Source organism: Rhincodon typus, chromosome 1 (genome assembly GCF_021869965.1).
Source record: "Rhincodon typus isolate 14 chromosome 1, sRhiTyp1.1, whole genome shotgun sequence".
Lineage (NCBI taxonomy): Eukaryota > Metazoa > Chordata > Chondrichthyes > Orectolobiformes > Rhincodontidae > Rhincodon > Rhincodon typus.
This window is the reverse complement of record NC_063332.1, coordinates 22134820-22148983: the sequence shown is the minus strand read 5'-3', so window position 1 is coordinate 22148983 and position 14164 is coordinate 22134820. Positions and strand designations below refer to the sequence as shown.

General features: G+C 44.0%; 1 protein-coding gene across 1 annotated transcript in view; it reads right to left on the bottom strand.

Moving 5' to 3' along the window:
• Window positions 1-323: 323 nt before the first annotated feature.
• The window catches only part of fgfrl1a (fibroblast growth factor receptor like 1a), a 284761-nt gene continuing 270920 nt past the window's right edge, over window positions 324-14164 (bottom strand). The window contains exon 6 of the mRNA XM_048603120.1: window positions 324-908. Within this exon, the coding sequence (XP_048459077.1) occupies window positions 511-908 (398 nt within the window). The 3' untranslated portion in view covers window positions 324-510. The remainder of the gene's footprint in view (window positions 909-14164) is intronic.

Below are 14164 nucleotides of genomic sequence, written 5' to 3'. Positions count from 1 at the left end.
GGTGTTTGTGAGCGCGTGTCTGTGTGAGTGTGTGTGGCGTGTGTGAGTATGTGTGGCGTTTGTGAGTGCGTGTCTGTGTGAGTGTGTGTGGCGTTTGTGAGTGCGTGTCTGCGTGAGTGTGTGTGGCGTTTGTGAGTGCGTGTCTGCGTGAGTGTGTGTGGCGTTTGTGAGTGCGTGTCTGCGTGAGTGTGTGTGGCGTTTGTGAGTGCGTGTCTGCGTGAGTGTGTGTGGCGTTTGTGAGTGCGTGTCTGCGTGAGTGTGTGTGGCGTTTGTGAGTGCGTGTCTGCGTGAGTGTGTGTGGCGTTTGTGAGTGCGTGTCTGCGTGAGTGTGTGTGGCGTTTGTGAGTGCGTGTCTGCGTGAGTGTGTGTGGTGTTTGTGAGTGCGTGTCTGTGTGAGTGACTGAGGGAGAGAGGGAGAGAGATTGGGGACAGGTAGGGGGAGGCTGACGAAGAGAAGTTGCTTGATCTTTCCCCTTGTTGGGAGATTGTGAAATGCAGCAGGTGCCATCGCTAACACTGGTAGTGGATGTGCTGGTGCTGGTGGACCTTGCCTTCGACATGGGAGTGCGTGTGGGTGTGGATGTCCGTGTAGATCTTTGGGTACATTTTCGGGGCCGGTGGTGGGGGTCCTGGCGCTAGGAGGTGCTGCTGCTGGGCCAGGTACTCCTCGTAGTTGATGGGGGTAATACATTCCTTATCCGGTACACAGCCCCGGTCCCTCTGCTGTTGCTGCTGCCGGTGAAGAACAGTCGCCGCTGGGCTGGTGCACGGCTTCTTCTTTGCCTGGCAAAGCCAGAGGAGGATGGTACCAAAGATGAAGATGGCACCAGCGGGGATTCCAATGATCACGGGCCACGGGAGGCCAGTGTTCGACGAATTCGTCACGGGGGCTTTTGGGGGCTTTGGGTCTGGTCCAGGGTCAAAAGGGACAAGGAAGGTTTGGGGTGGAGAAGCAGAGAGAGAGAAAAAAATAGACACAGAGAATTAAAACCAAGTGATTGGAAATCAGCAACAGATTCTTCCTGTCTACTTGAAGTTGCCTGGACTCGACTCATGAATCAGTCACCAAAGCAAACATTAACTAGGAATGTTTCACAACGTTACCCACGCGAGAGGGAACCAGCTCAGAATTCTATGGACACCCCACTTTATTTCTGCCTTTAACCCCACAATCAAATAGCAGTGATAGGGGATTGGAGGTTCGTTAAATGTCAGGTTTGGCTTTCAGCACGTAGGCTTTGTGAAATATAGCTTTTCTTTGAATGTCTATACTTTGCAAGGGTGACATTAAGAAAACAATGCGGCCGCACAATATGCATTTCACAACCCAAAGGAATGATGCTGTGCCGATTTGGAGCAACTTATTAACTGGCTTTATGTTATTAACTGGCTTCTCATCAGAGTGGCGTGACAACACAGCCTCATTCACCAGTCATTGGCATAAAGATAACAAAGCCACAGCGAAAATATACAGAACCTTGGAGGCCTCCATTAATTCTTCGTATGAACTACTTTACTGCCTCAAGTTCAAGTTAATACAATGAGGAGATAGCCCAGAGATGCATAAGATGAGATCACACCAATGTGTCTTAGTGAAATGCCAGTCTGCCAAACACTGGAAGAAGGAGATCAATAAAGACAAGGTACTCCCCTACAGCATGAAACAAGGAAAACCAGCTTCTTTTTTTAAGTCTTAAATTCACAGGATATTTATTACACATCTTTAACAGTCCCTGAGAAGGCAAGGGTGAAACGCCTTGACACCTGAGTGCTTGCTAGGGCCACCGCAGTGGGCAGTTAAGAGTCAACCGCATTGTGGTGGGTTGGAGTCACATAGAGGCCAGACCAGGTTAGGACAGCAGATTTCCTTACCTGAAGGGGATTAGTGAACCAGATAGATTGCTGTTTCATGGACATCATTGCTGAGACTAACTTTATTTTGCAGATAACTCTTTTTTTACCTTCACCGATGCTGCCAGACCTGCTGAGTTTTTCCAACAACTTTGTTTTTGTTCCTGATTTACAGCAACCACAGTGCTTTCGGTTTTTATTTATCTTGCAGATGTTTAACTGAATTCAAATCCTGCATGGCAGAATAAGTTTGGCAGAAGGCTTCCAAGTCTGAGTGACAATGATTTTTCCTCCACTCTATGGAATAAGATAGTGGAAAGTTTTGAGCTGAACATCACAGATTAGCACAGGAGCAATCCCAGCAATTTATTTCGGAGGCTCCTGCCCAATCCCTCATGTAAAATGCAGGTCCAGTGGATGCATACATCCAAGGCTCCATTTTTATTCCTGAGGGTTCCTCTTAAGATTTTCTCAAGGGTTATTTTCTGGTTTTCAGGGGCTCCTTTTTCTGTCTCACTAACTCTTTCTTTAGGTGATTCAGTCACTTAGTAACAATGCCCTCGGTATTGTGTTGGTGTATGAGAGACTTAGACTCACACAGAAGCAGATTTAGAAGAATTCATCAATATTCCCAAGAATCATCACTGCTCCATAAAACATCAAGCCACAACACACAAGAAAAGCATTCATTTCTTAGACCCCACAGTATATACATTGGCACAGAGTAACATGCATAAGTTAGCAGCAATTTGTTTTGAACATTATTTCCAAACACAAAAAGCTATCACATCAAATAACCCCTCCCTTCATGGTAAGGCAACAGCTAAACCATTAACTGTTTCTAACACAGCCACTTAATTTTTTGTAATTTTTAGTATGTCAGATGCTCTGAGATGTGATAACTCATAAATGCAAATCCCTATGAAATAAACATGTTCAGTATTAAATTAGACAATTGACAGTGTTGTTACAATAACATTCAATAAATTATCCTCCCATATGAAATTGTACAGCTTTAATCTAGTGATTTCACATTCATTTACCAGAATTTCATTATCCCAATGTTCCTGTTCCCAGTTTGAATGAGTAAAGGTAACATCGGCACAATCTGACCAGACCATAGGGCGAGAGTATATATAGAGAGAGAAGAGATGACAGGTGGCATTTTAATCTGAGAGTACCACACCTCTGGCAAGAGAGGTTACAATGGAGAGTCCTTCATGGTAACCTCAACCAATGCAGGAATTGAACCCATGCTGTGGGCAGATTGCTTCATTGCAAACCAGCCAACCAACATCTGATTACATGAATTTTCCATGTTGAATGCTTGAAAACTGCTTACCCTCTTTTTAGCCTCCCTACCCCTCTCCATTCAGAATCTTCCCAGCTTTAGTGACCTACCTCCTACCTCCTACCTCCTACCTCTGGTCTTACTATCACTTACCTCACTCCTCCAATCACAGGCTAGTTCTCTTTCCCATTTACTGCTGATTGTTTTACTGTGAACCATTCAGTAGCAAGCACAGGAGAGAGCCAGTCTGTGATTGGAGGAGCAGCTCCTCACTGTCTCCTTTTATTTACTAATAGAAGATGGAGGGGGGGGGTGATTTGTCTCTGTTTGGCTGCCCATGTGAGGGAATATTTTGGGGTATTTATGGGACTTTAGAGATGGGTTCCCCTTTGTATTTTGACACCTGCATACACCACTATAGCTGAATCCTAGGTTACCATTCAGACGCACGCAGTCCCTTTGCAACTAATGTTAACATAACATAAAAAGCTTTTGGCTTCATGAAGAAAGTTGCACAAATTGACATCTGTTTTTCAGAGGTCGAAGATACTCTCTAGTATAGTCTAACACCCCACTAACCCCGGCCTCATCCCCCCACATTCTGCCCTCATCAACCCCACCAGCATCGTTCAGGAGGTAGTTATCACATGCAGATGGAGAGCTCACCACCTTTATACCAGCTGAGACAATGTTAACAGAAATTTCCATTGCTAACACCTGTCACCCCTTCGCTCATCACAATTCCTGTCTCCTGTGAGAACAAGGACCCAGGTTAAGGCAAATAGAGTCTCCAGCTAAGGTAAAATCCTATGTCAGAGACCAGCAAAGCCCAGGATCCACTATATCTGGATCTCAGCCAACTTCCGTGGACCTTCCACTGGTACTGTAACATAGACTTAGGCCATTTGGCCCATCAAGTCTGCTCCACCATTCGACCATGCTTAGATGTTTCTCAATGCCTGCTTTCCCCCAAACCTTTGATCACCTTACTAATCAAGAACCTATCTACTGCAGTCTTAAAGTGACTCAATGACTTGGGCTCCATAGCCCTCTGTGGCAATGTGTTCTACAGATTCATCACCCTCTGGCTGAAGAAAATCCTACTCATCACATTTCTAAAGGGATGTCCCTTCACTCGAAGCCTGTGCCCTCAGATTGTAGTCTTCCCTACTAATGGAAACACCTTCTCCAGGTCCACTCTATCCAGGCCTCTCAGTCTTCGGTAATCCCCCTCACATTTCTAAAGTCCATAAAATACAGACCCAGAGTCATTAACTGCTCCTCATAGGGCAAGATCTTCATCCCTAGAATCATTCTTGCAGATGTCCCTTGGACTCCCTCCAAGGTCAGTACATCCTTCCTCAGATATAGGGCCCAAAATTGCTCACAATGTTATAAATGCAGTCTGACCAGAGCCTGATACAGCCTTAGCAGTACATCTCTGCTCTTGTATTCTAGCCCTTTTGAAATGGATGCCAACATTGCATTTGCCTTCCTAAATATCAACTGAACCTGCACATTAACTCTCAAGCGAATTCTGATCGAGGACTCCCACGAACATTTGCACTTCAGATTTCTGAGGCCATTCTCCAATTAGGAAACAACCTCTCGGTTCTTCCTAACAAAGTGTATAACCCCACACTTTCCCACATTGTACTGTATCTGCCATTTCTTTGCCCACTCTCCTAGACTGTCTAAGTCCTTCTGCAACTTCCCTGCATTCTCAATACTACCTATCCTTACAGCTATCTTTGTGTCATCTGCAAACTTAGCAACAATACCCTCAGTTCCTTCATCCAGATTGTTAATTTATAACATGAATAGTCTTGCTAAAATAACAGTAACTTGTGTCAGAAGACCTGAAAGTGTTTGGGTTATCTATGGCACTATGCGGTATACAGAGTTCTCTCTGTGCCCCTGGTCAAAGTTGTCCTCTTAACCAACACCTCAAAAATAAACCAGCCACTTCATCTTCCTACGTGTGGGAGCTTGCAGCTTACAAAATCTTGGGTGCCTGAACAACAGGAGGAATGACACTTCACATTCACTCTTTGTCAAATACTATGGGAGTTTGCAGAGATAGACGCAAAAATAAATAAGTGTTATTTCTTTCCTTGTTGGCTGATACTAAAAGGTGCATTGATTATGGTCTATTTTCTGGAAAAGGTACAGCATTGTGAGGTGACTGTTGGCTTCCTGCTCCAGTGCCAAACTCTCGGCAAACCAGCCATACTGAACTATTCTGCTCCCCTGATGCTGCCTGGCCTGCTGTGTTCCTCCAGCTCCATACCGTGTTATACTGAAGTCCGTTTTCTCTCGAGCCCAGAGGTGTGGCTCAGAAATGCTCCTGACCAAAAAATGTTATATTGATAAAGGTTACATGCATTCAATTCTACAGTTACCACCTTAAAAGCAGTAATTATAGCAATCTTTTTGAACACTGAGTAAAACCAAATATCCCATTCGGCAAATTAAAAAGAAAAATAAAGGCTTAGATTTACATAGCACCATTCACAATGTTAGGCAGTCCTAAAGTGCTGTATTGTCTGGGGCTCTTCTCCTGACAGAAAGTGAAGGATGGTCCCCACCACAGAGGGACTGTCTCAAAAACAGAAAATACTGGAAAAGCTCAACAGGTCTGGCGGCATTTGTGGAGGGAAATTAGAGTTAACGTTTCGGGCCAAGTGACCCTTCCTCAGAACTGAGCTAAACATGTTGGGACTCTACTCAATGGAATCTAGAAGAACGATTTCAATGAAACGTATGGGATTCTTAACGGGCTTGACAAAGTAAATGCTGAGAAGATATTTTGCTTCATGGGAGAGTCTAGGACCAGAGGGCATTGTCTCAGAATGAAGGGGTGCCAGTTTAAGACTGAGATGAGGAGGGATTTCTCCTCTCAGAGGGCTGTGAGTCTTTGGAACCCCTTGCCACAGAAAACTGTAGCAGCAGAGTTCTTGTGTATAAGGCTGACACAGATAAGTTCTTGATCAGTAGGAGAATCAAAATCTAAGAGCAAAAGACAGGAAAGTGGGCATGAGGAATGTAAGATCATGATAGTCATGATCCTATTCAATGGCGGAACAGGCTTGAAGGGCTGAATGACCTACTCCTCTTCCTAGTTCTTTGGTCTTATGGAAAAGAAATTTGAGAGGAGATTTGGTGGAGGTGTTCAATATCTGTAAAGGCTTTGGAGAGAATAGGTAGGGCTCATTTCCATTCATATAACAGTTGATAACCAAAGGACACCATTTTAAAGTGTTTGGTAAAAGACCCAGTGGTGAAACAGGGAAACACAATCAGCAAAATGAAGGAGCTGGCCATTGACTTCAGGGAGCAGAGTGGAGGGCACAGCCCTGTCTGCATCAATGGTGCTGAGGAGGAGATGATCGAGTCTGTCATGTTCCTGGGGTGGCAATCACCAACAATCTGGTCCACCCATATCGACGTGACACTCAAGAAAGCACAACAATGTCTTTACTTCCTCAGGAGGCTAAGGAAATTCAGCATGTCCACAAAGACTCTTACCAATTTTTATGGAGGCACCATAGAAAGCATCCTATCCGGATGCATCACAGTGTCGTTTGGCAACTGGTCTTCCCAAGATCGCAAGAAACTACAGAGATTCTTGAACACAGCCCAGTCCATCACGCAAACCAGCCTTCTATCCATTGACTCTGTATATACTTCCCACTGCATGAGGAAAGCAGCCAACATAATCAAAGACCCCTCCCACCCTGGTTATACTGTCTTCCACCCTCTTCCATTGAGCAGAAGATATAAAAGTTTGAATACAAATATGAACAGATTCAAGAACAACATCTCCCCTGATGTTATCAGACTTTTAAATGGATCTCTCAAACATTAATTCTGATCTCTCTCTCTCTCTGTACCTTCCCTGCAGCTGTAACACTGTATTCTGCACTCTGTTTTGCCACCTTGATGCACATTGCATGTCATGATCTGCCTGTAGAGCATGCAAAACAACACTTCACTGTATCTCGGTACATGTGGCATCATGTAACGTAGGAAAGATAGCTGCCAATTTACACAAAACCAGACCCCAGGAACAGCAATCTGATAATGATGGGATAATATGTTATGCTGCTGATATTGATTGAGGGATAAATATTAACCAAGATAATTGGTGAACTCCCGGCCAGTTGATTAGAGCAAGTACGTCCACGATGACTTCTGCTTGAGCTGCACTATTTGCCCAGTATTGTGTAACTATATTTATGTTAGGCTGCATCCAGGTGCAGGAGTGTAAACCAGGCTGATCCTCAATGACGTAGAATTTGAACCAGCATCCTTTGCAACTTCCTCCACTACTTATCCAGCGGCCAAATCTACTTTCTGGCAGGGACCAGGGGTTTTCCAGGCGTGGGACATTGACGAGATCTCACCTGAAACTGCAAAGCTTCACACAGTGTCAATGTGCAGATGGCGTAAGAGGGAAAAGTCTCTGTAGATCTTAGGTGATCTGAATGTTACTGTAGCCTGCTGGGAGAAATTTTCCCAGGTAATCTTTACCAATTAGTGAAGGGGAAATGGGGAGAGGTCCGACAAAACTGTGTAGGAGTATTCCCACGGTGACACCTTGATAATCCATCTTACTGATGCATTCACTGTATATGAGGCTTTCTCAGTGCCATCACTGCGTCAAGACAAGGTGATAAAATCCTTGAATACAGAACACACAACCACTTCCTGTTCCTTCTCTTAGGTGTTGAAACCAAAAACAGGAAGGTATTCAATCTCTGGTGTCTCATCTGGCTCTTTGAAAGATTTATCCAGTTAGGCTAACTCCCCTGCTCTTTAATCATAGCTCTACATTTTGCTCCTCTTCAAGTACATATCCAATTCACTTTTGAGAGTTACTATTCCACGTGTTTTCATCATGCTTTCCAACTGGGCATTCCAAATCAGAATCACTCACAGCATTTAAAAAATCCTTATCTCTGCTGATTTTTTTTTGCCAACTACCTCAGATTATTGTACTTTGGCTCATGCCAGTGGAAACTATGTAAGCCTAACCAAAGATCTTTATAATTTTGAACACCTACATCAAATCTCTCTTGGTCTGTTCGACCCGCTTTCAGACAGTATAAAGAAACCTGGCACTATCCAAGGGATGTTCAAACTCACTAACACAGCAAGAGGCACAGGGTATTCTGTACAAAACTGGAAAAATCTGGGAATACTCAGCAGGTCGGGCAGAATATGTGAAGAGAAACAGAGTTAGTGGTTTCAGGTCGATGACCTGTCTTCGGAGATGCCAGATCTGTTGCATATTTCTGATTTTTTTTTATTATGAGCAGTGCTTTGCTCAAAAATACTTAACTAAATTAGACAGGGACCACATTAACAAAGCTAATGGAAGACTGAGATGGATAAGATAGAGAAATGTGTACGTAACAGGATCTTCAATGACACATCCCAAAGACCTTTTTGTCAACTAGAGACTCACTCCTTTGTAAAGTGCTCAGCAGTTTCAGTGGCGCAAAACTGATTTAATTCAGGTTCAACAGGGGCTCAGTGTCAAAGTTGACCGAGGTCGATACTGGCTCTTCAATCAAGCCAGATGCATTGACAGGATCAAAGACTGAGCCCATGGAGGTCAGCGTTGGCATACAAGTTGGTAACTGATTTTGCCTGGTCATTTGAGTTGCAATCAGGAGTTGATCGCCAAGGTTGAATTAGTTTGTTCCAGAGGCTTCAGGTGGTTGTCTAAGACCTGCAGGATTTTGCACTCCTTTCCACGGCTCATTTTGTAAGATAGGCAAATGAGCCAGAAAACCACAGATAGAGGAGAGGCAGACCATTCAGCCCATCAAGTCAGCTCCACCATTCAATATAATCGTAGCTGATCTGATAATTCTCAACTCCACAACTTCCTGCCTCTTTTCCAGAACCTTCAATTTCTTTACTGATTAAAAATGTGTCTATCGCAGCCTTGAATACACTTAATTAAATATTAAAGACAAAAAAAACTGCAGATGCTGGAGTCCAATGTAGACAAACAGGAGGCTGGGAGAACACAGCAGGCCAGGCAGCATCTGGAGGAAAGGAGAAGTCAACATTTCAGGTATTACCCTTCTTGTATTAAGCTTGATGATCAACCATGATCACATTGAATGGATCGAGGAGTCAAATGGCTTGTTCCTGCTCCAGTCTTCTATGTTTCTAGATTAATGACCCACCCTGAACAGTCCTCTGTGGTAAAGAATTCCACAGATTCACTTCCCTCTGACAGAAGAAATTTTTCATCTTTGTCTTCAGGCCTTATCTGAACCGTCTTGGGGGTACTTGTGCATGAAACACAGAAAGCTAGCACACTGGTACATCAGGTAACCACAAAGGATAATGGCTCTTTTCTGACGGGTATTGGAGTGTAAGAGTAGGGAAGTCTTACTGCAACGGTATAAGGTGCTGGTGAGACCACATTTGGAGTACTGTGAGCAGTTTTAGCCCCCTTATTTAAGGAAAGATATTATTTCATTGGAAGCAGTTCAGAGAAAATTCACTAGGTTGTCTTTTGAGCAAAGGCTAAACCGATTGGGACTCTACTCACTGGCATTTAGAAGAATGAAAGGTGGCCTCATTGAAACATATAAGATTCTTAAGGGACTTGGCAGGGAAAATGCTGAGAGGATGTTTCCTCTCATGGGACCATGACGTTCCCCTTATGGGACCATGACGTTCCCCTTCATTGGATCAGAAGGCATAGTCTCAGAATAAAGTGGTGCCAATTTAAGACTGTGATGAAAAAGAATTTCTTCTCTCAGAGGGTTGTAAGTTTTTTTGGAGATCCTTACCAAAGAGAGCTGTGGGGGCAGTGACCTTGACATAGATAGCTAATTGATCAGCTGGGGAATCAATGGTTATGGGGAAAGGGCAGGAAAGTGGACATGAGGAATATGGAATCAGCCATGATCCTATTGAATGGTGGAGCAATCTCAAGGGGCTGAACAGCCTACACCTGTTCCTATTTCTTACCGTCTTATGGTCTAACTTTTTATGATTTGATAAAAAGAGGTCACAAAGCACCAGAAATATACTTATGGAAGTTCAATAATATGGATAGTATGTTTCTTCAGAAGAAACATTCTTGGTCTAGCAATTACACACTGCAATCTTAAAACCAGAAAACATGTTTGAATGATATCTCTCTGTGTGCTGTACTGCAACATGCATTAATTCCTTTCTTTCAAATAGATTGATGAAGGGGAGGACTTTCAAGCTAGCTTCATATCCCATGAAAAGCCGACAAGAAATCCTGACTAAAAGTGAAACCAGGGGTCAACTCCCAAATCAGTTGGCTTGTCTAGGAGCACTGAGAATTCTGTCCAATATATCACCCAATGATCTTTGGGCCCAGCATTGTGTGCCTAGTCAAGGTTCTCAGAAAGCTGGAAATTGCTGGAAAAGCTCAGCAGGTCTGGGAGCATCCTTCAGAAGGGTCACTGGACCCAAACCATTAACTCAGATTTCTTTTGAAGGGTCAATCGACCTAATCTCCACAGATGCTGCCAGACCTGCTGAGCCTTTCCAGCAATTTCTACTTTGGTTTCTGATTTGCAGCATCCGCAGTTCTTTTGTTTTTTTTTTCCCAGAAAGCTAGTGGACAAAGTGATCAATTTCTGACGGAGCTTGGACAATTTTCTCTAACCTAATCAATAGGGGCTTTGGGATCACCTTTGATCTTCGCCCTATCAGAAAGGCAGAGTGGAAATTTGCTGTAGATGCCACTTCTATGGTTTTTACAGGCAGGAAGAGCATACCTCTAGCTCCACACTGTGAGACAGAGCAGGAATCCATCAGTTTCTGGCCCATTCTGGAGCATGATCTGTGCTACTCTGTTCTTCAAGCAATGACACAAACAAAATAAAAATCTGTAGAAATTCATTTGCATCATTGAGTAAAAAATAAAGGATCCGCCATTATGTTATTTTTTTCATGGGATGTTGGCATCACTGGCTAAGTCAACATTTATTACCCATCCCTATTTGCCCTGGAAAAGGTAGCAATGAGTTGATTTCTTTATCTACTGCCGTCCATGTGGTGTACGGGCACCCACTGTGTTGTTCAGAAGGGAATTCCAGGATTTTGACACAGCAACGCTGAAAGAACAGTAATCTATTTCTAAGTTAGAATTTTATGAGGCTTGTATGGAAAATTGTCTTTGTCCTTCTAAATGATCTAAGTTGGGGTTTGAAAGGTGCTGTCAGAGGACCATGCTGAGTTATAGCAGTGAATCTTGTAGAAGGCAGACACTGCTGACTCTGTGCGGTAATAGTGATGGAGTTAACGTTTAAGGTGGTAGAAAAGGATCAACAAGCGAGATGCTTCCTGGGTGTTGTTGGAGAAAAACAGTGATGCCTTCCTATACCTCCGCCTAAGAGTAGATGGGTATTTGGCTTAAAACCTCATCCAAAAGTACAGCACAGACAGTAGAGTGGGACTTGAACCCACGATCTCCCAATTTAAAGACAAATGTGCCATCAATCAAACCACAGCAGCTACCTGAAGAGGCAGTATAATTGGAGGTTCTTCCTCTCCATCATAAGGTTGGTTAATTATTCAAGTTGAGGTTTTAGCACTTTTCTAAGAGGTTGGGGAAGACAGTATATTCCTAAACAACCTTGAGACTTCTCTCTTGAGGCGAATCACAATACAGACAGATTAACCCCATGCTGCTTGGTAACTTGTCGCTGTGTGAATGTAAAATTTAGACAAGGATTTAAAAAAAACACTGGACAAAGACAAATCATGTGAAACATATCTTTATTCTGTCACAGAGCCCAGAAAACCTCCATGTGCTTTCTAATTTATGTGCTGACATGCAAAAATTGCAAGTCAGGGTTGTTTTTTTCTGGACATCGAGACAGCTGATTGATAATGTTGATGGTTGGCTATCTCTGCTATTGAGTCAGTGTTCTGACATTGGGATAGATTATTGAGGTGTGGCCCTGTGCAAGAGGTCATGTCCAGCTGGCCCCATGGGTCACATTACTCTGCCCATGCAGCTGGCATGGCCAACAGGGATGATTTACTGCCATGTTAGTCACCCATCACTGGGACAACTTCTGCAAGACACTGTCAAATGCTGTGCTCCACTTTTGCACACTGGTGTATCTATCAGCTAGCTTGTAAAAAGTATCTGTGAAACTACCAATCAACTTAGGCAGGCCAGTGTGGATAATGGCAAAAGGGTCCTCATATTGGTCCACTGATGCTGTGGGGTGTATTCCCTTTGTTTCTACAGATGACTGAAGCCTGGATCTACTAGACATCACACTGCGTCTTGTTGCTGGCACTTCCGCTGTGCCATCTGAACCACCTGATGGGTCACTGCCAGCGTTGGAGATGCCAAGGTGAATGCTGGGCCTAGTGCCATTGCCCACATTAGAGAAATTGGCATGGGAAACAGAGTTATTCCAAGGTTCAAGAGTATAATTGGCATCTGTGGGAGAGAACCAGCACACTATTAGGATTGCCGAGAAAGTATCTAATAAGTGACTATGTTGTCATAGGAATCAAGGAATGAAAAACAAGACAAGTTAGTCAGTCATACCCGTGTCAGCTCGCTGTCAGTACTATCCACTGATATCCACTCCCATGTCCCAAACTCTCCACTTATGTGTTCTTCAAATATTTATCCACAACCCCCTTGAAACCAGTGATAAATTCCCACCCTTGTAATCAGGTAGGGATTTCCAGTGCAGAAGTTGCTTCCAGTGAAGTTGCCCATGAGCCTGGGCTCGAGCCCAATTTCATGCCCTTGCACCGGCCTTCTTCACTAAAATAAGAGTGGAAGGCTACCTGTACCTGGCGATTGGCGCCTCACAATTTAAAGGCTGCCTGCACCCTTTACAGTAACAATGTATTTTGGTTAAAGTCAACAATCCCTCAGGACAATGGAAGATACAGGAGAAGCTATTCATCCCACATCTCCCTCACACAGGTTTCATTCAAGAGGCTGATGGGAAGAGGGGCATCTTCCATCTGCCAAGGACCAAGACATTTCACAGGTACTAGCCTGGAAAGAGTGGGCAGAGGTGGTAAAATGTGTGAGGACTTATCTGCCCAGCAAAAGGGGATTCTTATGGGTTATGATATACTTCACCTCCTCATACTGGTGATAGTATTCCAGCCCAACAGGCACGTTCCCAAAACCCCTCACTGCTCTAACACTGACACACTCACCTTTCTCCCAGGACAAGAAACAGACAGCCGCAGGGAGAGGGCCAGGGTTCATCATGTGCTATCCTCTCTTGACCCACTGCAGCCTGTCTGCTATAAATAGATCCATGATGCCATGAGGCATGGAATTCCAGGATTTTGACCCAGTGACACTGAAGGAATGATGATATCTAGAAGGTTGCGGTCATGGGTTTGGAATGTAGGTGAGTAGCAAGTACAGAGAACGGTGTTGACAGGTGATGAGGAGGACTGCAGAGTGCTGCAGTGATTGGAGGAGAGTGCTAGAAATTGAGATGGTTGAACTCATTCCTGTGGTACAGCCATGTTTCGGGGGTAACACCCCACCTCCCCCACACACCGATGTGCCCTACTGGGGGAGGCATTGGCCTAGTGGCGTTATCACTAGACTACCTATCCAGAGACCCAAGTAATGTTCTGTGGCAACTGAAAGAACTGCGGATGCTGTAAATCAGAGACAAAAGCAGAAATTGCTGGAAATGTTCAGCGGGTCTGGCAGCATCTGTGGAGAGAAATCAGAGTTGACGTTTCAGGCATTAACTCTGACTTCTCTCCACAGATGCTGCCAGACATGCTGAGCTTTTCCAGCAATTTCTATTTTTGTGTCTAATGTTCTGGGGACCAAGGTTTGAAGCGCACCATGGCAGATGGTGTGATTTGAATTCAGTAATAGTCTGGAAATAAGAGTCTGATGATGATCATGAATCCATTGTCAATTGTTGGAAAATCCCAACTGGTTCACTAATGTTCTTTAGGGAAGGAAATCTGACATCCTTACCTGGTCTGGCCTACATGTGA